The following is a 19508-nucleotide window of genomic DNA, read 5'->3' as shown; positions in this document are numbered from 1 at the left end:
GCAAGGGGCTAACCTAGCCCAAACCACTACCAGCACAAAAGCAGACACATGCTTGCACACACCAAAAAGCATACATACCACCCACCCTGCATGCACACACCACCCACTGTGCTCGCACACACAGATGCATGCAGATACAATCTGTACACACGGCATAGGGAAACATACACAGAAATGCAGGCAGACACACCACACAGACACACTACCCACACTTAGATACCTGCACAAAGACACATCCACATAGACAACTCCTTATACACAGAAACACACACATCACACAAACACGCACTCCACACAGACACATCACACCCACCCAACAAGACATACACACCACCACCCACATTCAGACACCCACACACACAGACTCGTGCACACTTCCCTGGTTCAAGCCATAAGTCCTAGAGGGCTGCAGAAGCCAGGCCATCTCTTGCTATTTCCTCTCCTGCAGGTCAGAGAAGAGCCAGGGCCTGGGGTGGGGGAAGGGTTGTCCTAGAGGAAGTCACCATGCTGAGCTGTGCCCCCATCCCCAGGACCTCACCAGACCTTGGGTGCCTGCTCGCTTCAGACTCCTCTTTGCAGGCCCCAGCCGAGGCCTCCTTGGACCAGGAAGCCATGGCAACACCACCCTTTCCAGATCTCAGTGGTTGCCAGCCAGGAGCACCAAGGTTGGTGAAGTACTGTGACAGGCCATGCCTCCCTGGCCAGGAGACACTTCCTCTGCGAGCCTGTGCCCAGGCCACATTGCCCAGCCCCTCCTGCCACCCAGCTGCCAGTGTGCCTGTGCAGAATGTCCAAAGAGCTTCCTGGGGCTCAGGTCAGTTCTTCCCAGCCAAGTCCCCAGTGGGATGCTCCTGAGGCTGCCCCAGAGTGAGCCAGGCTGGGCACTAGGCTCGGAGGAGGGTCTAGCAGCCCGGTGGGAGCAGGGGAGCCATGGCCACAGCCTAGCTGGGCACTGCTCCCAAAATAGCTTGGGGGTTTCCATTTTTAGTGTGCAGAGAACAGGGCAGCTCTATGGGAGCGGGAACAAGGCTGCGTCTGTTTGCCACCCAAGGGGGTGGGGGGAAGGGGGTGGCAGGGAGAGCCGTGAACCCGGCGAGAAGCCCAGGACTGTGGCAAGGCCAGGCTTCCCAGGAGCCCCCCACCTTCTTTCCATGGGATAGGGGAAGAAAGTTTCTTTCTCTGGGAAGACAGGGTTTGCCTGAGTTCCTGAACTCAGCTATTGCTTACTCCCTCCTGCCACCTCATGACCAGGGCTGTGCATTGGGCAGAGGGTCCCGTGGTTAGACCAACATTCACTGCTTCATTTGCTTACAAACATTTGCTCAGAGCCTACTTCCTGCCAAGGTTCTCTAGCCCTCAAGGGGCAGCCACCAAGACACTGCCCAAATGTAAAATCACAAGCCAGTTGAGTGGCCCCCAAGAAGAGAATGGGTGGGATCAGAACAGCTCCTGGCCAGCCCACATAGGAGGCTGGAGGCTGACCCATGCCAGGAAAAGCGTCAGTCTTCAATCATTGAAGCAGAGCCTAGCATCCCCCCCGCTTCCCCACATACCATGGGTGGAGAGGAGAAAAAAAAGGGCAGTGACATTTTCTCCTCCTTATAGGCCACACACATTTCACTTAACCTCTGCCACAGGCCACGGAGCAGCCCCTAGCCCCTCCAAGCTACCCCCTCCTACCTCACAGGATCTTCAAGCAGAATCAGAGCACATCCCGCCCCCCTAGAGTCTCTGGGGCACCCGAGGGCCTGAAGGATAAAGGTCAAACCCTCCAGTCCACGCCCTCTCCCGTGAGATCAGTGCTCCCCCACACATGCTCTTCGTTCTTGCCCGCCTGAACTGCAGGCTGTCCCACACCCCTCCCTGCTGTCACAAGGTCTGTTCCCACTGCCTGGAATGCCCACCCCCTCCCTATCCCAATCATTAGCTCCTAAGGGAGCCTTCCCTGTCCCCCCAGGCTCCTGAGGAGCCCACTCCCTGTGGTGGATGGAATGGACATACCCAGTCACTACACCGGTGTGTACTGCAGCTCTGCTTGGGCTTTTCGAGCCTCAGATTTCCCATTTGTAGAATGGGAGGCAGGGCTGCTCTGCCCCTTAAAAGTGTTATGTTGTGTGCCTGGCATTAGTAGCACCAATCAAGGCCACTTTTCTCTCTGTTCCACCCTCCCACTCTGGACTTGAATCTCCTTGAAGGCAAGGAGCGTGGCTTTTGATCCAGAGGTCCCAGCAACTAGGATGGACATTAGCAAAGGGCAGGTGCTCCTTGCCCGTTGAAACAACACCCATTTCACAGCCAGGGACACCCAGCCAGTAGGGGAGACAGCCCAGGCTTCTCTCCCAGTCACTTGGCCTCTCAAAGGACTAGGTGTCAGCCCCACTTTTATTAATGACCAGGCCAGAACAGGCTGAAAAGGCTGGTTTGGAGCCAGGCCTCATGTCCCCAGCTTGCACAGCCAGGATCTCCTGCCCACTCCCCAGATCTCAGGTCTCCTCCAGGCTCACAGCCAAAGCCTGACTCTGCCTGTGCCCAGGCCTGCTCCGAGAGGTTTTCTGAGCCCACCTTTCTCTGGATCTCCTCAGCAGGGCCTAAAACTGCCTAACTTCTGTCTGCAAAGATCAAGCACCCCCCCCCCCCCCAGGCCGTCCTGGGGCTGTCCTCACCAACCAAAGGGGCTCACAAACTCTGCCCTTCCACACCCAGAGAGGGGTCATACCCCAGCCCTCATTTACAGAGTCACTGGGATTAGTGGCAAACTGGCCTTTCCTATCGGCCCTCCTGCTCGGCTCCCAGGGTCCACCCAGGAGAAAAGTTACTCATTGACAGTACAGTGGTGCACACTGCTCGTCCTGTTGTACGTGTGTTGAGGTTGGGTGGGGGATCCAGCATTTACTGGGCACCCATGAGGACTGAAGGAGCGCTCATCAATCACCCACCGTCTATGTCAGTGTACCAAGTCGGGGGCGGGAGGGTGGAGCGGGGGTACAGGGGCGCCTGGCAGAAGGCTCACAATCCACCTTTGTCAGTGGCACCGAGCGCAGCCTGCAAGGGCTGTTACTACAGAGGAGAAGCCTCAACCTCCCCATAGGCTCTTCCCCGACCCTCCCTCCTCGCCAGGCGGCGAGGCAAGGACCCCACCAGTGGCCTTGGGAGGGCGGGGAAGGGGCCGGCCGGTCCCGGCTGAGGCGGGCGGCGGCGAGGAGGGGGCGCGGAGGAGCAGCTCCACCTCCTCTGTCTCCCAATCGCGTTTCAGGCGGAGCCGCCAGAGTTTCCCTTCGCGCGGAGAAGTGTGGTCCCAACTCTCAGGACCGAAGCTGCCCACCAGTCGCCCGGGCTACCCCTGCCCGGCGGGATCGTGGCCTCAGGCCCTTCCACCCCGGAGGCGCGCCGCCTCGCCCCGGTCCCCACCGCCCGGCCCTGGGCCCCGCACTCACCACCCGGCCGGGCCCCGCGGGACGAGCGCAACGAGGCGGGCGCCGGCCGCTCTGGGCTCGGGATCTGCGCGAGGCGGCCTCGCTCCCCCCGCCCGCCCCCCGGAGGTGGGTCTGGCAGAGCCGCAGCTGTTACCCGGAGACCGAGGGGCGGAAAACTGCGCCCGCTGCCCGCCCCTCCCGCCGCGGCACTGCCACCGCCGGGAACAAAGAAGACAAAGCTGCGTCGGCCGGGCCGGCTCCGCTCCTTCCCCCCTCACCCGCCGGGCCGCCCTCCCCCCGCCCGCCGCCCAGGCCAGGCCGGAAGCAGCCGGGAAAGCCGGGCGCGCGGCCCCGAGCCGCCCGGGACCCCGCATTCCGGCCCGGCGGGCTCCGCACTTGCCGAGGGAGGGGGACTCGACCCCTCCCTCGTGGGGGCAGGCTGCACCGCAGCGGTAGCCCCGGCAACGCGGGTCGCCGCGAGAGGAGGGTGAGGAGTAGAGCCCAGACCGCGGGCGGCCCCACCCCGCCCCGCCCCGCCCCCGCCGGGCCTCACCTGCGCGCCCGGGCTGGAAACGGAATTCGGAGCCCTCCTGGCCTGGGAGGGGCCGGGGCGGGGGTCGCGCTGCGCGCCCCCAGGTGTGGTGGTACGGCGCCTGGGCCTCTTCCTACCGCGCCAGCGCTGGGTGGAACCCGCGCCCCTCACCTGCTCCGCCCGTTCGCTAGCCACCGCCCCCGCTCTGCAGCGCTGCGAGCTCCCTCTTTCCCTTCCAGTACCTGGCTCCTGTGCTCGTCCTCCTCCAACTTTCTTTACCTGAACTGCTAGGCGCCTTGTTTCTCCCCTCTGCACCGGTCCTGCCCACCGCCCCTACTCCCAGGACTCCCAAACAGCCAACCCCTCCTTCCGGCCCCCACCTCTGGCCGTGCGGGAAGAGCGCAGGCTTTGGGGTTGGGCCTGGGTTTGCGCCATCACTAAGCCAAGTAACCTGACCCCCCCACCACCAAACAAACACACACACAAGCCTATTTGCTCACCGGCAAGTCGGGGTGACACCACACCTAGTCCCGCTGGTAAAGGAGGGCACACGGCTGGAGAAGCACACAAGCAAGGGCACATTTCCTTCCTTTCCTCCCAGGCCTGTACCTGGACCCACCCTAAGCTGAGAAGCCTTGGGCAAGTCTGGACTCCATCGCTGGCAAATACCTGGGCCTTCTGAGGGAAGAGCCACTGGGCAGAAAGGTTCTCTCCCGAGGCCCAGTTGTGCCCTCTGCCGGGCCCTTCACACCCTGGCCTGCCCACTGCAAACGCAGGAGCCAGGACCTGGCCCATCCTATTAGCACTTTTGAAGGACTCTGGCTCAAAGCCATTGGGATAGCCTCTTGGGAGACAAAACTTGTCACACACACATCACCCTGGAAGGCCCCAGAGCTTCCACAGGCTAGGGGAAGCCTCAACCAGAAGGTTCAGGTCATCCACACTGGCCACTGTCCAAAGAGCTAATATCACAGGCACCCTCTTCCCACCTGCCACCCCCATCAAGAGTCTGTCTTCACTCTCATCTACCCAACTCTGCCTTTCAAATTCTCCCTGCCAACTCCTTGGGTCACTCCCTTTCCTCCACCCCCTCTTCCAGCACCTGGGTCCAGACACTCAGCACATCACCTGCACCAGCATGGCACCCCTCCCCAGTTCCCTCATCCCTGGCCTCTGACATCAGAGACCCCAGGTACCTGCCTATCTGGCACTCCAGGTCCTCCACCTCATTCTCTGACCTTATGTTCCACAACGCCCCCACACCCATCACCACTTCAGCCAGGTCAGTCTGCCCCAAGTCCTTCACCCACCTTACCTTTCCTGCCTGTGTGGCTTGTAGGGGGCCCTTCCACATACTTGGAATCCTCCCCTCCTCAAATTCATTCACTCAAGTGCACACTCTTCAGGACCTACTTCACCCTAGAAGGGTCCCCATAGCATCCCTCACTGGTATACAGATATGGTACCCTCTACCCCACTGGAATGGGGAACATGACAAATGCAGAGGTCATTTCATCCTATGCCATCCAGGGGGAACCATTACACAAAGAAAACAAGGCCAAGGATGGAATGACCAAATGACCAAGGGACCAGGAGCTAAGAGGTTCATAGCACCCATGGGGCCACTTGGGCCATGCTCACTGCCCAGGCCTGAGCACCAGCTCCATGAAAAGGGCACCTCATAGGAAACACTTCTGGCTCCACTGGCCTCTGCCTGTGAGAGTCGGCTCTGCACAGGCACAGGCAAGCAAGCCCCAGCCTGCAGAAGCCCCTACCCAGACCCTGCATACAAGCTCGGTACACTCTGCAAGGAGGGTGCGTTCTCCAATACTCTAACGCGAGGACAGAGTGCCTCCCCACTGCCCCTGTTTGCTCAAGGACCCACAAGGCCACCCATGGCCATTTAGCCCAGGAGGTCAAAGGTTGCTGTTCCCCTCTGAAAAGGGAGAGGTCACGGGTTCTCAGGGCAGTTGCCTCCATGCCTCCCCACTGCACCTCCCACGTCTGGGAGGCCCCTCCCCATCATTGCCTCTCTGTTCACACTGCTGGTGGGCTGACCTCTGCCCATGCCTATAGAGGCCATCCCTAGGCTGTGTGTGGGAGGACACTCAGCCCTAGTGGCACACCAGTGCTGCCCAAAGCACTCTCTGCACCAGGGACCCAGATTGGCCACCAATCCCCGTAATTATGTCCCCAGTAATATTTATCAGCCATTCCCCCAATCCCTCTTCCCTGCTCTCCTCTGACCATTTCTCCAGCATTATAACCAGGAGGGTCTCCCCACCATGGCTGAGAAAGTGATCCAGAAGAGGGGTAGAAACCATGGTCACCAATGGGTGGACAGCAGGCTAGGTTCTACTCAATGCAACCCCTAGGTTATCTGACACAGGAGGGTCAGGCAAGCAGAGGGCAGGCCAGGAAATACAAAACAAAAATCCAGGCCTCAAGGGTAAGTGCATCTAAAACTGGCCCCAAACTAAGAACAAGACCAAGAGGACATGAGAGAGGGGGTGATGACCATAATTCCAGGCCCAACCCTCAAGTCCCCAATCTCAATTTTTAATGGACAAAACTCAGTCTGATATAAATTACTTTAAATAATACAAACTCAACAACATTTTAATTGGACATTAGCACAAAGGTTTGATAATTAATGTAAATGAGCATTGCCTAAAAAGCAAAGTATGTCTGCTGGTGAGCCACAGAGACGGTGTTCAGACTCTGGCTGAGGTTGTGTGCACCCACAAAGGCTCACTTCATTTCTAGAATTCTCTAACTAAATCCACATCCACACCTATCCTCTCAGACCATCTGGAGGAGGGTCCAGGGACTAGCTGGCCCTGAACAGCACGTAGAGCACAGGTAGGGTGGCCACAAATGTCACGCAGGTAACCAGCGTGCTATAGATAGTGTTCCTGTTGACCTGGGCTTCTAGCCTCTGCTCCATGTCCGACAGCACCAAAATCATGCTCTCCTGCTCCAGCAAGGAGCCATGCAGAGCCTCGTCTGCTGGCTCCATCAGGCCTGGGTGTGCTGCAGCCTTTGCAAGCTGAACCACCCTAGCTGTCCGGCTGAAAGTCTTTTCCAGGGAATCAAGCTGCTCTTGTAAACCCTCTAGACATGAATGGACCTGCCTGGAATGGCTGAGCTGCTCTTTCAAGGCAGCTGAAAGAACATCTGTGTCTCTGTCTTGTGTTGGGGGAGTACCTGCCTGGGATCCAGAGCTCTGCCCTGGCCCAGCTTGCACCAGGCCCCTTAAGTCCGCCATGAGGTCATGGAGGTCTCTCTGCTGGAGGGAGTAGCTGGATGCCTGTTCTCGGATGGCCTCCTGGAGGCTCACAGGCCCCTTCTGTGCCTCCAGGAGCAAGGCCTTCAGCTCCTGTAGCCGCACACGGTTCACATAGGTGGAGCCAGCCACACCAATCAGGGCCCCCAGGACTGACCCGATGAGGGACCAGTTCTTGGTCCTCTCGGCCCGAGTGCGTTCCTTCTCATGACTTTCCCGCACAGCCGCAGAGAAGAGGGAGAACTTCTCTCGCTCAGAGTCCTCGGCACGCAGATAGTCCGTGCGAAGCCTCTTCTCCTCCTGCCAAAGCAAAGTTGTGTTATACAGCAGTAGTGTGGCCCTGCAGCTGTAGCTGCCCGCAGATGTCCCACTACCATGTCCCTAGGGCTCAGGCTCACGCCTGGCACAGATTACATGCTCTATAAACATGCTGAATGCAAGAAGGCAGCATAAGCCTGGTCGCATGAGGGGAGCAAAAGAATGGGGGGTGGTCGAGATGAGCTGCACTGTCCTCCCACCCAAGCAGTCTTGGGTTTGACCAGACATGCACTAATGTCTACAGACCATGTCTATCAGGAGGGGAGTGCCTGGCACTCTCTGGGCCACTCCCCTCCATGGTGCTCCCTCCTCAGCAATCTTGGGCCCAGATTATACTGCCCTGGACTGCTGCCAGTACTCCAGGAGGAAGTGGGTGAATAGGCTCTGGAAGCCTGGGGCCCAGTCCCTCCATAGGAGCTTCTGGTTTCCCTCCTCACCCAGGTCTCTGACCACCAGACCAGTCAGAGTTCCCACCTCATCCCTCCATGACCTACCAGGCTAGCTTCCCTTCTAGGTGAAGAAGGGCTGCCTCCCGGGTGCCTACCTGCAGCATCCTGTGCTCCAGAGTAGCCAGTTCCAGGTACTGGTTATCCTCTCTGGAGATGCGGTCCAAGCGGTCCCTCACCTCCTTCAGCTTGGCCTGCTGAACTTCCAAGTCTTCCCGAGCCTCTCGAACAAGCCCTCGAGCCACCATGAACACTTTCTCTGCCTGAAGAGAGAACAAGAGAGGCCATGTGCCCCTTCCCTCCACACCCACATCTGCTCAGCTCTATTCCTAACAAGGCTGCGGCTGAGAAGAGGTCAGTGGGGTGTCAGTGCAAAGGTGGAAAAAGAATCCCTCAGACACATAATCCTGGCTCACCCAGTGGTCCTCAAAGTGCAGCCCCGGGCCATGCCCATCAGACTCACCGGATTACCCATTTGAGTAGAAGTAACATGCCCCTGAGAAATTTGAAAATAGTTAACAATGCACACAATCTGTGTTCACCAAACCCAGCCAACTCTAGTCTGACACTACCACAGAAAGGAACCTAGTTCCTAAGCTGTTTCATGTGTATTACTATATTTATGCCTCAAAACAACGCCATGAGAGGCATTGCTATCGCCTCCATTTTACAGACCCAGAAACCTTGGCTCAGCTGAGATCGTGACCTCCAAGGGGAGAGACAGCAGTGTACCTCAAAACCTCCAGCCGAACCCTGGGTTCTTCCCACCTCGCTCTACTGGTCTGTGCCAAGGCAGGAGTGGGAACAAAGACAGCAGGATGTGTTTCTGCTGCCTCAATGGACTTGACAACCACAGGCAGCTCTTTCCACCTCACAGTATGATGTTTCCCAGATGTTCCTACCTTCACAAGGGAAGTTTTAATTACACACAGGGCTTTGAGGACACTGTAACATAGCAACCCTGCAGGCAACTCTCACTATCAACCCCCAAAGAGTCAATGAAGGAAGTGGTTGCTGGCCTAACAGAATGGACATTAATGGCCAGGGGCTCACTGGTACACAATAGTTTGTTTTGGGGGGAGGGAGGGCACAGTTACACAGAGATCTTCACCCCAGTAGTATCAAACCCAGGCTGTCATGTGAGAAACTAGTCAAATCCCTCTTATAGTGGTATTGGTCCAAGAAAAGGCAAATCTGGATGTGGCTTCTCAGCACCATGTGGATGGTGACTTGTTTGGCAGGAACATCCAGGCCATATTTCCTGAGTCAGAGGGCAGGGTTAACCACCCCCGCTCCCCTCCTCACCTCAGTCACGTTTCCCTGGGCCTCTCGAACTTCACTGAGTCCAACAAACTGTTCATATCTGTCCCACCAAGTCTTGGCTGTGGAGGATGCTCGTTGCCGAATGCCATGTCCCAGGGCTCTTCCCAGCACTATGAGGCGGTGGTACAGCCCAAGGGCCACCTCCTCAGGTCTTTTCTCTCTGGGCTGGCTGGGGCCTGGGCTGCAGAGAGTCCTGGTCATAAAGAGGTCCTTTCCAAGGAGGCTTCTCCGCACCAATACAGGGGACACACCCACGATGTGCTGCATGGCAAACACAGGGCTGTGCCCTGTCATCGGGAGATCTGTGGGGGGATGCCAGACAGATCAGCTCACGGCTGAGAAAGGCTGGGCAGAAGTCAGGTTTCAAGGCCTAGGGACAGTTCTGAAACAAGTAATTTCCACTAAAAAGTCCAAACTAAGCACTACTCTGTTGGCCCAGAGAAGGCAGCCACTGTGGTGAGGGTTCCCCTTGGGTGCTCCCAGACAACAAAACACCGTACGGAAGAACGTGTGCAGGAAATCATGGCATCCACCTCCCTCCATAACGCCACATGAACCAGACCTTCCCAATCCACCCACCTTCCCGCAACCCTCAGGTCTCTGACTTGGATGAGAATCCTGGTGCCTAGTTTTCTGATAACGTCAAAGAAAATTCTCAAACCTGAGTTGCAACCATGCTGACAAAGCCCCACAAAGATGCACAAAGCCTCCCAGGGAAACTGTGGAACTGAGGGGATTTCAGGGAAAGATTTCTGTAAAAGACCGTTGAAACCAACTTCCCAGACTCCCTAAGGGTTGCCTCAGCACTGGGGAAGCAGAGTTTCATTTTCGTTGGAGAACACAGGTCATTCGTGTCGCCAGGCAGAAAACTCCCTCCTCAGCTCTCCTCTAAGAAGACAATTCCAGGGGGAAATAAATAAAACAAAAAACCCTAGATTTCTTCAAAAAACAAAACAAAATAACTTGGGTTTCTTCATAAAGGACAACTTTTCTTAGGTTCACACCAGCCCTTCTCCTTCCGCCCTCCAAGCCCAGACCTTCCAAGCTACCAACTCCCAGTGTCTCGTCTCTCACTTTCCATAAGCTTTCTTCCTCCTCTCCAATCTTACTCACTGCTCAACAGGTTGGGTTTCCTTAACCTTTCCCTTTTCAATCCTGCTTTGATGTTTGGGCCCCAACAACACCTATTTCTCATTTACCGAAACAACACACAGAGTGTCCCATTATGCAGTCAGGCCTTGCCTGAACCTAAGAGCAGCAGTGAGGACCCCAAAGAGAGGGCCAGGTGACCCATGCTCCCAGGCAAACCTGAGCCAGCAGCACCCTTCTCTGGCCAAACCACCCCCGCCCCCAAGTACTGACTCTGGCTGTCAGAGTGACACCTAGTGGTCAAACGACCAGGCCAGAGAGAGAAAAGCACAGGGAGCTGGGAATGGGAAGACAGATTGGAGGAGCTCCAGTTACAAAAAAAGGAGCTTCCTAATGTAAGGTAATGTGGAACAGAGACCCACTCAGAGCACCCCAGCCTCCTCCCTATCGTGCCATGCCTGGAGAAGCTCAAGCCCTCTTGAAAACAAAGTTGGTTGGGTAAGGAAATGCCTCTGGGCCAAAGTGGGCTTAAGCTAAGAGCCACAGAAGGGGACATCCCTGTAACAGTGGTTCCAAGCTGGTGCCGTACCCGAACCCCTGGACCTCATTCATAAGGCCCAAGGGAGTGCACACTATCCATGCTGCAGTGGTCGGGCAGGCCTTCTAGGGCTCAATGCCAGCACCCACTGCACACAAGCTGTGACCTCACAAGAATCCTGCAGGTGTACCCCTCATCAAAGCAAAGCATGCAGCCTTACAGCACGGCCAACCGTAGAACCCACTCTCCTTCTCAGCAACACTCAGCAGAAAGGTGTCCACCTTGGCTGGCCCTACTTCCTCAGCCCCCTTCTCTCCTGACCCCACTCCACTACCAAGGTTGCTCTCCTGGAGGCCCTGCCAAACTTCCACCTTGTCAGATCCAGCAGGTGCTTCTCAGATTTCTTCTCCAATATCTCTGCAGCTTTCAACACCCTCTCTTTTTTAAATCCCTGCCCCCTCTTGGCTTCCTTCCTTCCTTTCTTCTCCACCCCCTTTCCTGGCTCTTTCTCTACCAGCTTCCCACTCTTGGACCCCAGGAAAGTCAGCCATCCCTAACAGAGATGACAGCTACAGCTTCCTATGCAGACTTGGCTTCCTCCCCGGCCCCTCACAGCTGTTCTTCACATGGCAACCAGAGGCTCTGTTAACTCTAAGTGAGATCACATCCCCCAGTTCAAAACTCACCAACAGCTCCCATCTCACCTGGCATGAACACCAGTCCTGCTAGAGGCCAACAAGCCCTGGTCCTCTTATCCCTTCCTTCTCTACATCCCTGTACTCCACTCCAGCCATCCTAACATGCTAAGCACAACCCTGCCACAGAGTCTGTGCCCTGCCACTTCCTTCGCCTGGTCCACTGTTCTCCACAAATCCAGTCAGCTCACCCTGACTTCTACATCTTTGCTCAAATATCACCTCTTGGTAAGGCCTTCCTTGACTACTCCCACCATTACCTGCTTTATTTTTCTCCATCAGACACATACTGCCTTGTCTACGTGTTGCCTAGCCCCTCACTAGAACACAAGCAGGGACTCTGCTTTATGAGGGAATGCACCAATGACTCCCAAGTTGTCCCTCCACTCATCCATCTTCTCAGCCTCCCACTCTCCCACCCTAGCCTGTCTCTCAGCTCCTGCCAACTTAGATGTCTCACAGGCCCCTCAACCAGCAAAGGGAAGATGTTCCTGGCAGAGGACAAAAGTGGAAAACGCTTGAGGTCGTCTAAAACCTAAAAGGTGGCCAGTGCAGCTGGAAAGCAGCAGAGGAGCGTGGACAGAGGAGAGGCTGGACAGGTGGACAGAGGCCAAATTAAGGAGGGCCTTTAGGGCCAAGTTCAGAATCTTGCCCCTCCAGATCCATTATCCCACTCCCTCCAGATGACTGTCTTCCTTCCTCTCCCAACTGCTCTTTCCTCAAACTTCCATCATCTGGCCCTCATCCTGACTTATAGCTGACAGCTTGCTTCATTTATCACCAATAAAATATTTAAAAATTAGAAGAGAACTTCCATAAACTCCCACCATACCTTCCCACCTACTAGTGTCTGTCCCATTTCCACCTTCTCTCTTGTTCCTCAGGATAAAGAATTCATGCTCTAGGGAAGCCCAAGCTGTGCCCCAGGTCCCATGTCCCCTCCTCAGACACTGCTCAGTAATTGATCTGACACTCCCTCCAGCAACTGCCCCACTTCTCTGCTCCTCTTTACAGCCAAACTCCTTGACAGATCATCTGCACTAGCTGTCTCCAGTTCCTCCACTCCTGTTCTCTCTTAAACCCTCTCTGATCTGGCCTTCACTCCCACCATGTAACTGGAACTGCTCTTGTCCAGGTCACCTCCACACTGTTAAGTCCAATGGTCAGTTCTGTCCTCATCTCACTTGCCCTGTCAGCAGCCTGTGCCTCGTGATAGCTCCCTCCTCCTTGAAATGCCTTCTACCCTTGGCTTCCAGTCCCCAGCCTCTCCACAGAGTGCCCCAGGGCTCAACCCTTAGACTTCTCTCTCATCCAGTCTGGTGGCTTTAAAAACCATCTACAAAATGTTCTAAAATTGATTGTAGTGATGATTGCATAGCACTGTAAATATACTAAAACCACTTAATTGTACACATTAAATAGATGAATTGTATGGCATGTAAATTATATCTCAATAAAGCTGTTACTTAAAAAAAAAAAAAAAAAAACTATACTCTGACTTCTCCAGCCCAGACCTCTCCTCTGGATTCTAGGATCATTATTAAACTGCCCAATCCACACCTCTGCTTAGAAGGCTCTTGGGGATCTTCCCTTTCCTTCCCTAATTTGCCTTTCCCGCAGCCTTCCCCATCTTGGTTAATGAAAACCACAAGTCTCAATCAGGCCAAAAATCTCACATCATCCCTGACTCTTTGCTTTCTCTCCCTCTTCATATTTAATCCATTAGCAAATGCTACTTCTTTCCTAAATCCAGAACCCCTCTTCCTCTTGCCCCTGCCACTGCTACTACCTGGTCCCAACGACCAACATCTTTGGCTGGATTATCCTAAGAGCCTCCTGACAGGTCTCTCTGCTTCTACTCTGGGCCCTACAGTCTAGTGTCAACAGAGCAGCCAGCGGGCCTTTCAAAACACAGATCAGACTATGTCTCTCTCTGCTCAAACCTTGCAGTGGTTCCCCATTTCTCTCAAGGTAAAAGCTAAAATCCTTCCCTTGGCCTACAGGGCATCCACGTCCTGGTTCTCATTGTTCTCTGACCTCTTGTCCCACTAGTCTCTCTTTCTTCACTCTGCTCCAGTCACATCGACCTTTTTTTCCCCAGCTTTACTGACAAATAATTGACATATACCATTGTGTAAGTTTAAGGTGTACAATGTGATTTGACACGTATATATTGCTAAATGTTTACCACTGTAAGGTTAGCTAACACATCCTTCTTCTCACATAATTGCCATGCATGGACCTTCTTGATGTTGCTGGAACACACTAGGCTATCACCACCTCAGGGCCTTCACACCAGCTGTTGGCTATCTGTACTGCTTGCTCCCTCCCTTTGATTTCAAGTCCTGCTCAAGTGTCACTGCCACCCGTCCCAGCACTCCTTACCCACTTTGCCTGTTTTATTTTTCTCCTCGTACATATCACATGACCTACAATATGTATTTCACTTATTTACTTGCTTCTAGTCTGTCTCACCCACTATGTCCGCTCTGCCAGAGCCGGCACTGGTTTGTTCACTGCTGCATCCTCAGTGCCTAGAATACTGTCTGCACGTAGAACATACTCAACAAAAATGTACTGAATGAATAAACAGAATTTGCAAAAAGTCGCACTCCGGACTATACTACAAAACCCAACTCCTTCCAGTGGCCTCCAAAGCTCTAGGACCAGGTGACCTGGCCTCCACCCACTTCTGCCACCTCCCTCGCATCTCCCTCCAGCCATGCTGTGCTTTCCTCCGTCCCAGGAAGGCGCTGCGCTTCAAGGCCTTTACACCTGCCCTTCCCTCTAGCCACACTGCCTTCCCCGTGCGCAGTCCCAGGCCCGGCGGCTTCCGGTTAAGCACCCCTCTCGGCTTCCGGCCTCCCCCGCCACCCCCAACCCCGGGCAGGACGACCCTCCCCCTGGTACCTGGCGCGCCTAGCGCTGGAGCCGCAACCCCAACCGAGCGCCCGCCACTCACTTGGTCTCTCACCTTTTAGCGCCCGCCTCCGGAGGGCCGCTTCCGGCAGCGGAAGCGCAACTTCCGGACTAGGACCCAATCAGCGGGCCCCCGTGGAGGTACAGGCTCGGGGGTGGGACGCGGAGCTCCGCTTCGGGTGGCAGAGTCTGGGGAAGGGGCGGCAGGCGCCATGTCCGGCCGCGAAGGTGAGTATGTGGGACCGACGGGGCGGGGCAAAGAGGAACGGGACCCGGCGGGGGCAGGGCTCAGCGTGCTCGTATCGCCCACAGGTGGCAAGAAGAAGCCCCTGAAGCAGCCTAAGAAGCAGGCCAAGGAGATGGACGAGGTGAGGGCGCGCGCGGAGGCATGGGCGGGTGCGGAGGGACTGGGAAAGCCGCCTGGAGTGAACCCGCTCTGCCTCTCCCTAGGAGGATAAGGCGTTCAAGCAGAAACAGAAGGAGGAGCAGAAGAAACTGGAGGAGCTAAAAGCGAAAGCGGCGGGAAAGGGCCCGCTGGGTAAGTGAGGGCCGGGTAGAGCTCAAGCCGGACAAACGTTCTGAGCATCAGTCTGGACGCGGGCCCGGGCAGGTTGGTTTCCTCCCTCGTTGGTGAGTTGCGCGGTCCCCGGTCCTCGTGTCCGCTGCGGTGGACGGCCCTAGCCACGCTTGGATTCGCAGCAGCGGAAAGGGGCGGGAGCCAGACAGGGTCGGGAAAGGAAGTTTCCTGCCTCCCAAGCAGTCTGGGCTTCCCTTGCTTAAGGAAGCGACAGAAATGGAAACTCAAAAATTCATGTATCTTAGACACGTTCATAGTTGAGTTTCCAAATATCTCCACGATTTCTTGTCCCAAATTAGTATTTCACTGCTTCTTTATTGCTTTAACATCTCGTGGTTTACTAATCATATTGTTAACTCTAGTAAATACTTTTGCATCCTGAGTCTTTGCACTTCTTGATGCACCTAAAGGTTCAAGTCCAGGCACCTTGGCGTGCTACTGCGCTATATAATTTTTTAACCTAATTCCCCACAATTCTGCCTCTTCTTTTCTTTATGTAAGAGGAATCGATTACACATCAAAAGATTTTTTAGGCTCAAGAATCCCAGTACTTTCTGTGCTTCTTAAATCCTGTTTACATTCTTCAAACTAGGATTTCCTCCACAGTTGTCTATGCCCTATTGGATCACTGTGAGCCACACTAGGGACAGTGGAGGCTGGGATGGTGGGACTGTCATCCAGGGCTTCCCAAGACCTCTATCCCAGTGCATCTGATTCATTATTGTTTACCCACACAGCGCTGAAATTCTAGCAATTGAGATTCTTTTTTTGGAATGATGTGAAGTAGTTTGTACCTTTCCTTAATCTTTGATTGTGTATAGGGAAAAGGTCAATCCTTGGTGAAATCCTATACTACTAGATTCTCATTGAGCATCATTAATTTTTTAAGGTTTATTTTGTCACAGCCCTTTAGGATCTTTATTCTTGTATTAAGCATACTTAATTGTAATTTGTAATTATGTAATTTGTAAATTGGGTAAAATAAAGGTATTGAGTAAACCAGAACCCAGATTATAATATGGAAGGTAGTATAGTGTGATGTGGTGGTTAAGAATATGGACTTCAGGGGCCAGCCCAGTGGCGCAGCAGTTAAGTGCGCACGTTCCGCTTCGGCGGCCCAGGGTTCACCGGATCCCGGGTGCAGACATGGCACTGCTTGGCACACCGTGCTGTGGTAGGCATCCCATATAGAAAGTACAGGAAGATGGGCACAGATGTTAGCTCAGGGCAAGTCTTCCTCAGCAAAAAGAGGAGGATTGGCAGCAATTAGCTCAGGGCTAATCTTCCTCAAAAAAAAAAAAGAATGCCCAGTATAAGAGCTGAGCCTTACTGGGATTCATATCAGGCCTCTTGGGTTTCTACCATAAGAACTGTATTTTTCCCTAGCTGAGACTTTTCCTTTCTTTTTCCAGCCACAGGTGGAATTAAGAAATCTGGGAAAAAGTAAGCTGTTCCTTGTGCCTGAGGCAATGATGATCCTTAATTCCATTCCTATTTAAACATCTGGATTCTCTTCCATAACATCTGTTGCCACCTATAGTTAGAATGAAGTGTTGTCTTAGAGCCTGTTGTACATTTAAGAATAAACTTTTGTAAAAAAAATAAAAATCATAGTGACTCATCTCTTTAGTTCTGCTCACTCAGCCATTTCTGTGTTATCTGTGAGGTCAGAGTAAACCAGCCCAGAATCCTGCCAGTGTTCTTCAGTCTTTGTTCTATCCCGAATTCTGTACCACTTGGAATTAAACCAGCTTGTTTAAAATGGCTATTGTTTTTGTCTGGTTGTATACTCAACAGAATACATTACATGAGGTTAGTGGAAGAACTTGTACTTTGGAAAGAAAACCCATCTTTCTCTGTTACAACATCCATGTTGCCATTTCTTTTAATGGGATTGTTCATCTGTTCATGTAAGAAGTCTGCTATGTGCAGGCTGAGCATGTACCAGTGACCAATTCCTGCTGTCAAGGAGCTTCTGTTGTGAGAGAGGAGCAGGACAAATACATTCGCGTTATGAAGGGAAGAAAACTGGGGAAAGGAGAGATTCCTGAAAGTCTCTAAGAACAAAGCTTACTCTGAAGCCCCCAGGTCTGCGTTTCTACTAGGGCTTCAGAAAGGTCCTTGCTAGGTTCCCATGTCATACCCCATATTCAACCCGTCAGCAAAATTAACTCTGGCTCCTTTATACTTCCTCCAGCCACCCCCCCCCCCCGCCCCCATTCTACCCCTAAAATCCCTCAGCTAGATTATTGCAATCACATTCATATTTGTCTTCCTGCTCCTACCCTTTCTTCCCTACAGTCTAATCTCTCAGGACCCAGAGTGATCTCACTAAACCATAAAGTCATACTCTCTCCTTGGCTCAGAATTCTTCACTGGCTTCTTGGAGTACAAGCCAGCATCCCTACAATGACCACTGAAGCCCTAAGGGCTCAGGTTGCTGCTCCCTACCCTCTGATATCTTCATCCCCCTCATCCATCTTGAGCGACAATGGCCTATATTCCAAGCAAGCTCCTGCCTCACTGTGTTTTCAGCAACTCTTCCTTTTGCCTGTCACTCTTCTGGTAACTGGAGATTTCCCCCCTTTAGAGAACTGAAACATCACAGTAGTGAGCTGTTCTCTGACCACTCTATATAAAGTGGCAGTCCCAGTATCTCTCACCCTGTTTCATTTTTGTCTCCTGACATCTGTTGATTATCTACCACCCTTGACTCCAGAAGGAGTAAATTCCTTGAAAACAGACCAGCCATAATGTGTGCTAAATGCATATATATTGAAACACTTAATTCAGAGGCACAAGTCTTTGGATTTCCCCTCCAGGCTCTTGATAAAATTATGGGAATAATGCTAAGCTTCGTCAGAATGTGTTTTCAAAAAGGGCCCTAGAACTAGTCTGAGATTTTGCTAAGTCACAACTGGAAAGGTTTTGATAGGTTTTTTATGTTTTATGACGTTTTATGACTAATATACTTGATATCAACAGGGGAAAAAAAATAGCCTGCTTTGGTCCTCTCCTGGAAAGTTGCAAAGCCAGCAGCACCTCCTTTGGACTTTAGGCACTCCCTGTGAAGCCTTGCCAGCTGGCACCCAGCCCTGAGCTACTGAGAACAACCCTTCTAAGAGCCAGTGCCAGCACACTGCCCCTGAGAGTAAGCTCCTACTTTTCTATTTGGTGGAACCTAATCTCTCCTGACAAATGAAGTACAATCCTGTCTCTACAGGACCAGAGACCTGCAACAATTAAGACTTAAGCAGTCAACATTTGCACAGCTATCTAAGGGAACCTACCAGTTGCCTCAAAACTAAAGTATTCAAGACCCTCTAGGTCCTGACAGCCATCTCCCTTTCATCTACTGCTTTCACAAATATTCATAGGACACGCACAAGCTAAGCTTGGCACTGAGCATGCAAGGATGAAGAGTCTTGCCCCTGTTACTCTCCAACACCCCGTTCCTGCTAACTGCCCACCACACCACTGCTGCCCAATAAAATCCTGTCGGGGGCCCAGGCCCAGCTTGAATCCGTGCTCGTTTTTGAAGCTTTATCATCTCTATTCGCCATAGATAACTCCTATCTAGCACTTGTGTGGCCTCCATTTTGGTGGTGTATTCTTGTCTGAGTAGTCTGTGCCAGCTCCCTTGCTAACTCTTGATAATTCCCATACTCAACCTGTAGGACAGCGCAGGTGTCACTTCCAGGGGATTTTCTTGATCTCTTCAGCCTCATTCATTTGCGTATGACCAGCGCTTGGGACAAAAACACTCAAGGACTCTCAGAGAAATAAGTAAATGAATGTTAACAGCCTGAGCAGTTAGTTCCCACCCTCCTCCAACACAGGAACACCCTTCTCAGGATCGTCCCTTCTCCTTTGACCTTTCTTCCCCAGACCTACCTCAAATGTACACATTCAAACCATTTACTGTTCTCAAAGACGTCTGCTCACAACAGCTCTAGTCATAATCCTCGCCCAACCCCATTCTCCCAGACTCCTCTCCAAGAGGGCCTCGAGTGAGAGGCGGGTCCGGTGGGAGGAAGACAAAGGAGTCGCAGAGACCAGAGCCCTGCATGCTCCCCGCCCGGGTTCACATGCGCACGTTTGAACGTCAGGGCGAACTGCTCCAGCGCGGCAGTGTACACCACAGGAAGTCAGGCTGCAAGGGTTGAGCCACCTCCGCAGTGGGGCTGGTGAGCCTCAGACCTGCAGCCCTGGTAACTCGGATCGCGCCGCACAGAGCTCCCGCCGCAGACCTACTGAGTCCCAGGTGCCGGTACCTGAGCGGCGGAACCCAAGGAGGCTGGACACCACCGAGAAGGGCAAGCATGCGGCAGAGCACGGCGGCGCGCTGGAATTTGCGTCATTCCTCCGCGCC

At 53.6% G+C, this 19508-nt stretch overlaps 2 protein-coding genes and 1 long non-coding RNA gene across 12 annotated transcripts in view; 1 reads left to right on the top strand and 2 right to left on the bottom strand.

Moving 5' to 3' along the window:
* Positions 1–7473, bottom strand: part of PLXNB1 (plexin B1) — a 29595-nt gene extending 22122 nt beyond the window's left edge. Inside the window, exon 1 of one of the 7 annotated variants that reach the window (XM_046660666.1) lies at positions 7389–7473. The gene's annotated coding sequence lies outside the window, so the exon portion shown is untranslated. The other 6 variants (XM_046660585.1, XM_046660506.1, XM_046660437.1 and 3 more) reach the window with 6 other exon arrangements.
* Positions 6534–19458, bottom strand: CCDC51 (coiled-coil domain containing 51). Of its 4 annotated transcripts, none has more exons than XM_046661569.1 (4): positions 19411–19458; positions 9301–9620; positions 8094–8258; positions 6534–7531 (listed from the first exon to the last, which is right to left on the bottom strand). In XM_046661569.1, the coding sequence occupies exons 2-4, from the start codon at positions 9610–9612 to the stop codon at positions 6776–6778; spliced, it is 1233 nt and encodes a 410-aa protein (XP_046517525.1). In that variant the 5' UTR covers positions 9613–9620; positions 19411–19458; the 3' UTR covers positions 6534–6775. The 4 variants fall into 4 exon arrangements, with proteins under 4 accessions (XP_046517525.1, XP_046517438.1, XP_046517252.1 ...); XM_046661482.1 differs by lacking the exon at positions 19411–19458 and adding an exon at positions 19031–19385; XM_046661296.1 differs by lacking the exon at positions 19411–19458 and adding an exon at positions 14615–14753.
* Positions 14695–16902, top strand: LOC124239739 (uncharacterized). Its single transcript, XR_006888682.1, has 4 exons — positions 14695–14787; positions 14872–14927; positions 15010–15097; positions 16549–16902. It is a non-coding gene; the product is annotated as an uncharacterized LOC124239739 (long non-coding RNA).
* Positions 19459–19508: the final 50 nt, after the last annotated feature.

Source organism: Equus quagga, chromosome 1 (assembly GCF_021613505.1).
Source record: "Equus quagga isolate Etosha38 chromosome 1, UCLA_HA_Equagga_1.0, whole genome shotgun sequence".
Lineage (NCBI taxonomy): Eukaryota > Metazoa > Chordata > Mammalia > Perissodactyla > Equidae > Equus > Equus quagga.
The sequence above is the reverse complement of the archived record's forward strand: the minus strand, read 5'-3'. Positions and strand labels throughout refer to the sequence as shown.

What these genes read in the sequence shown, in the direction of transcription:
- CCDC51 (XM_046661569.1), bottom strand. Translation starts at nt 9,612, where the DNA reads ATGACAGGGCACAGCCCTGTGTTTGCCATGCAGCACATCGTGGGTGTG. An exon ending in CCCAGGGAAACGTGACTGAG is followed by an intron (nt 8,259 to 9,300) that starts GTGAGGAGGGGA and finishes TTCTCTCTTCAG; the next exon opens with GCAGAGAAAGTGTTCATGGT. An exon ending in TGGAGCACAGGATGCTGCAG is followed by an intron (nt 7,532 to 8,093) that starts GTAGGCACCCGG and finishes TTGCTTTGGCAG; the next exon opens with GAGGAGAAGAGGCTTCGCAC.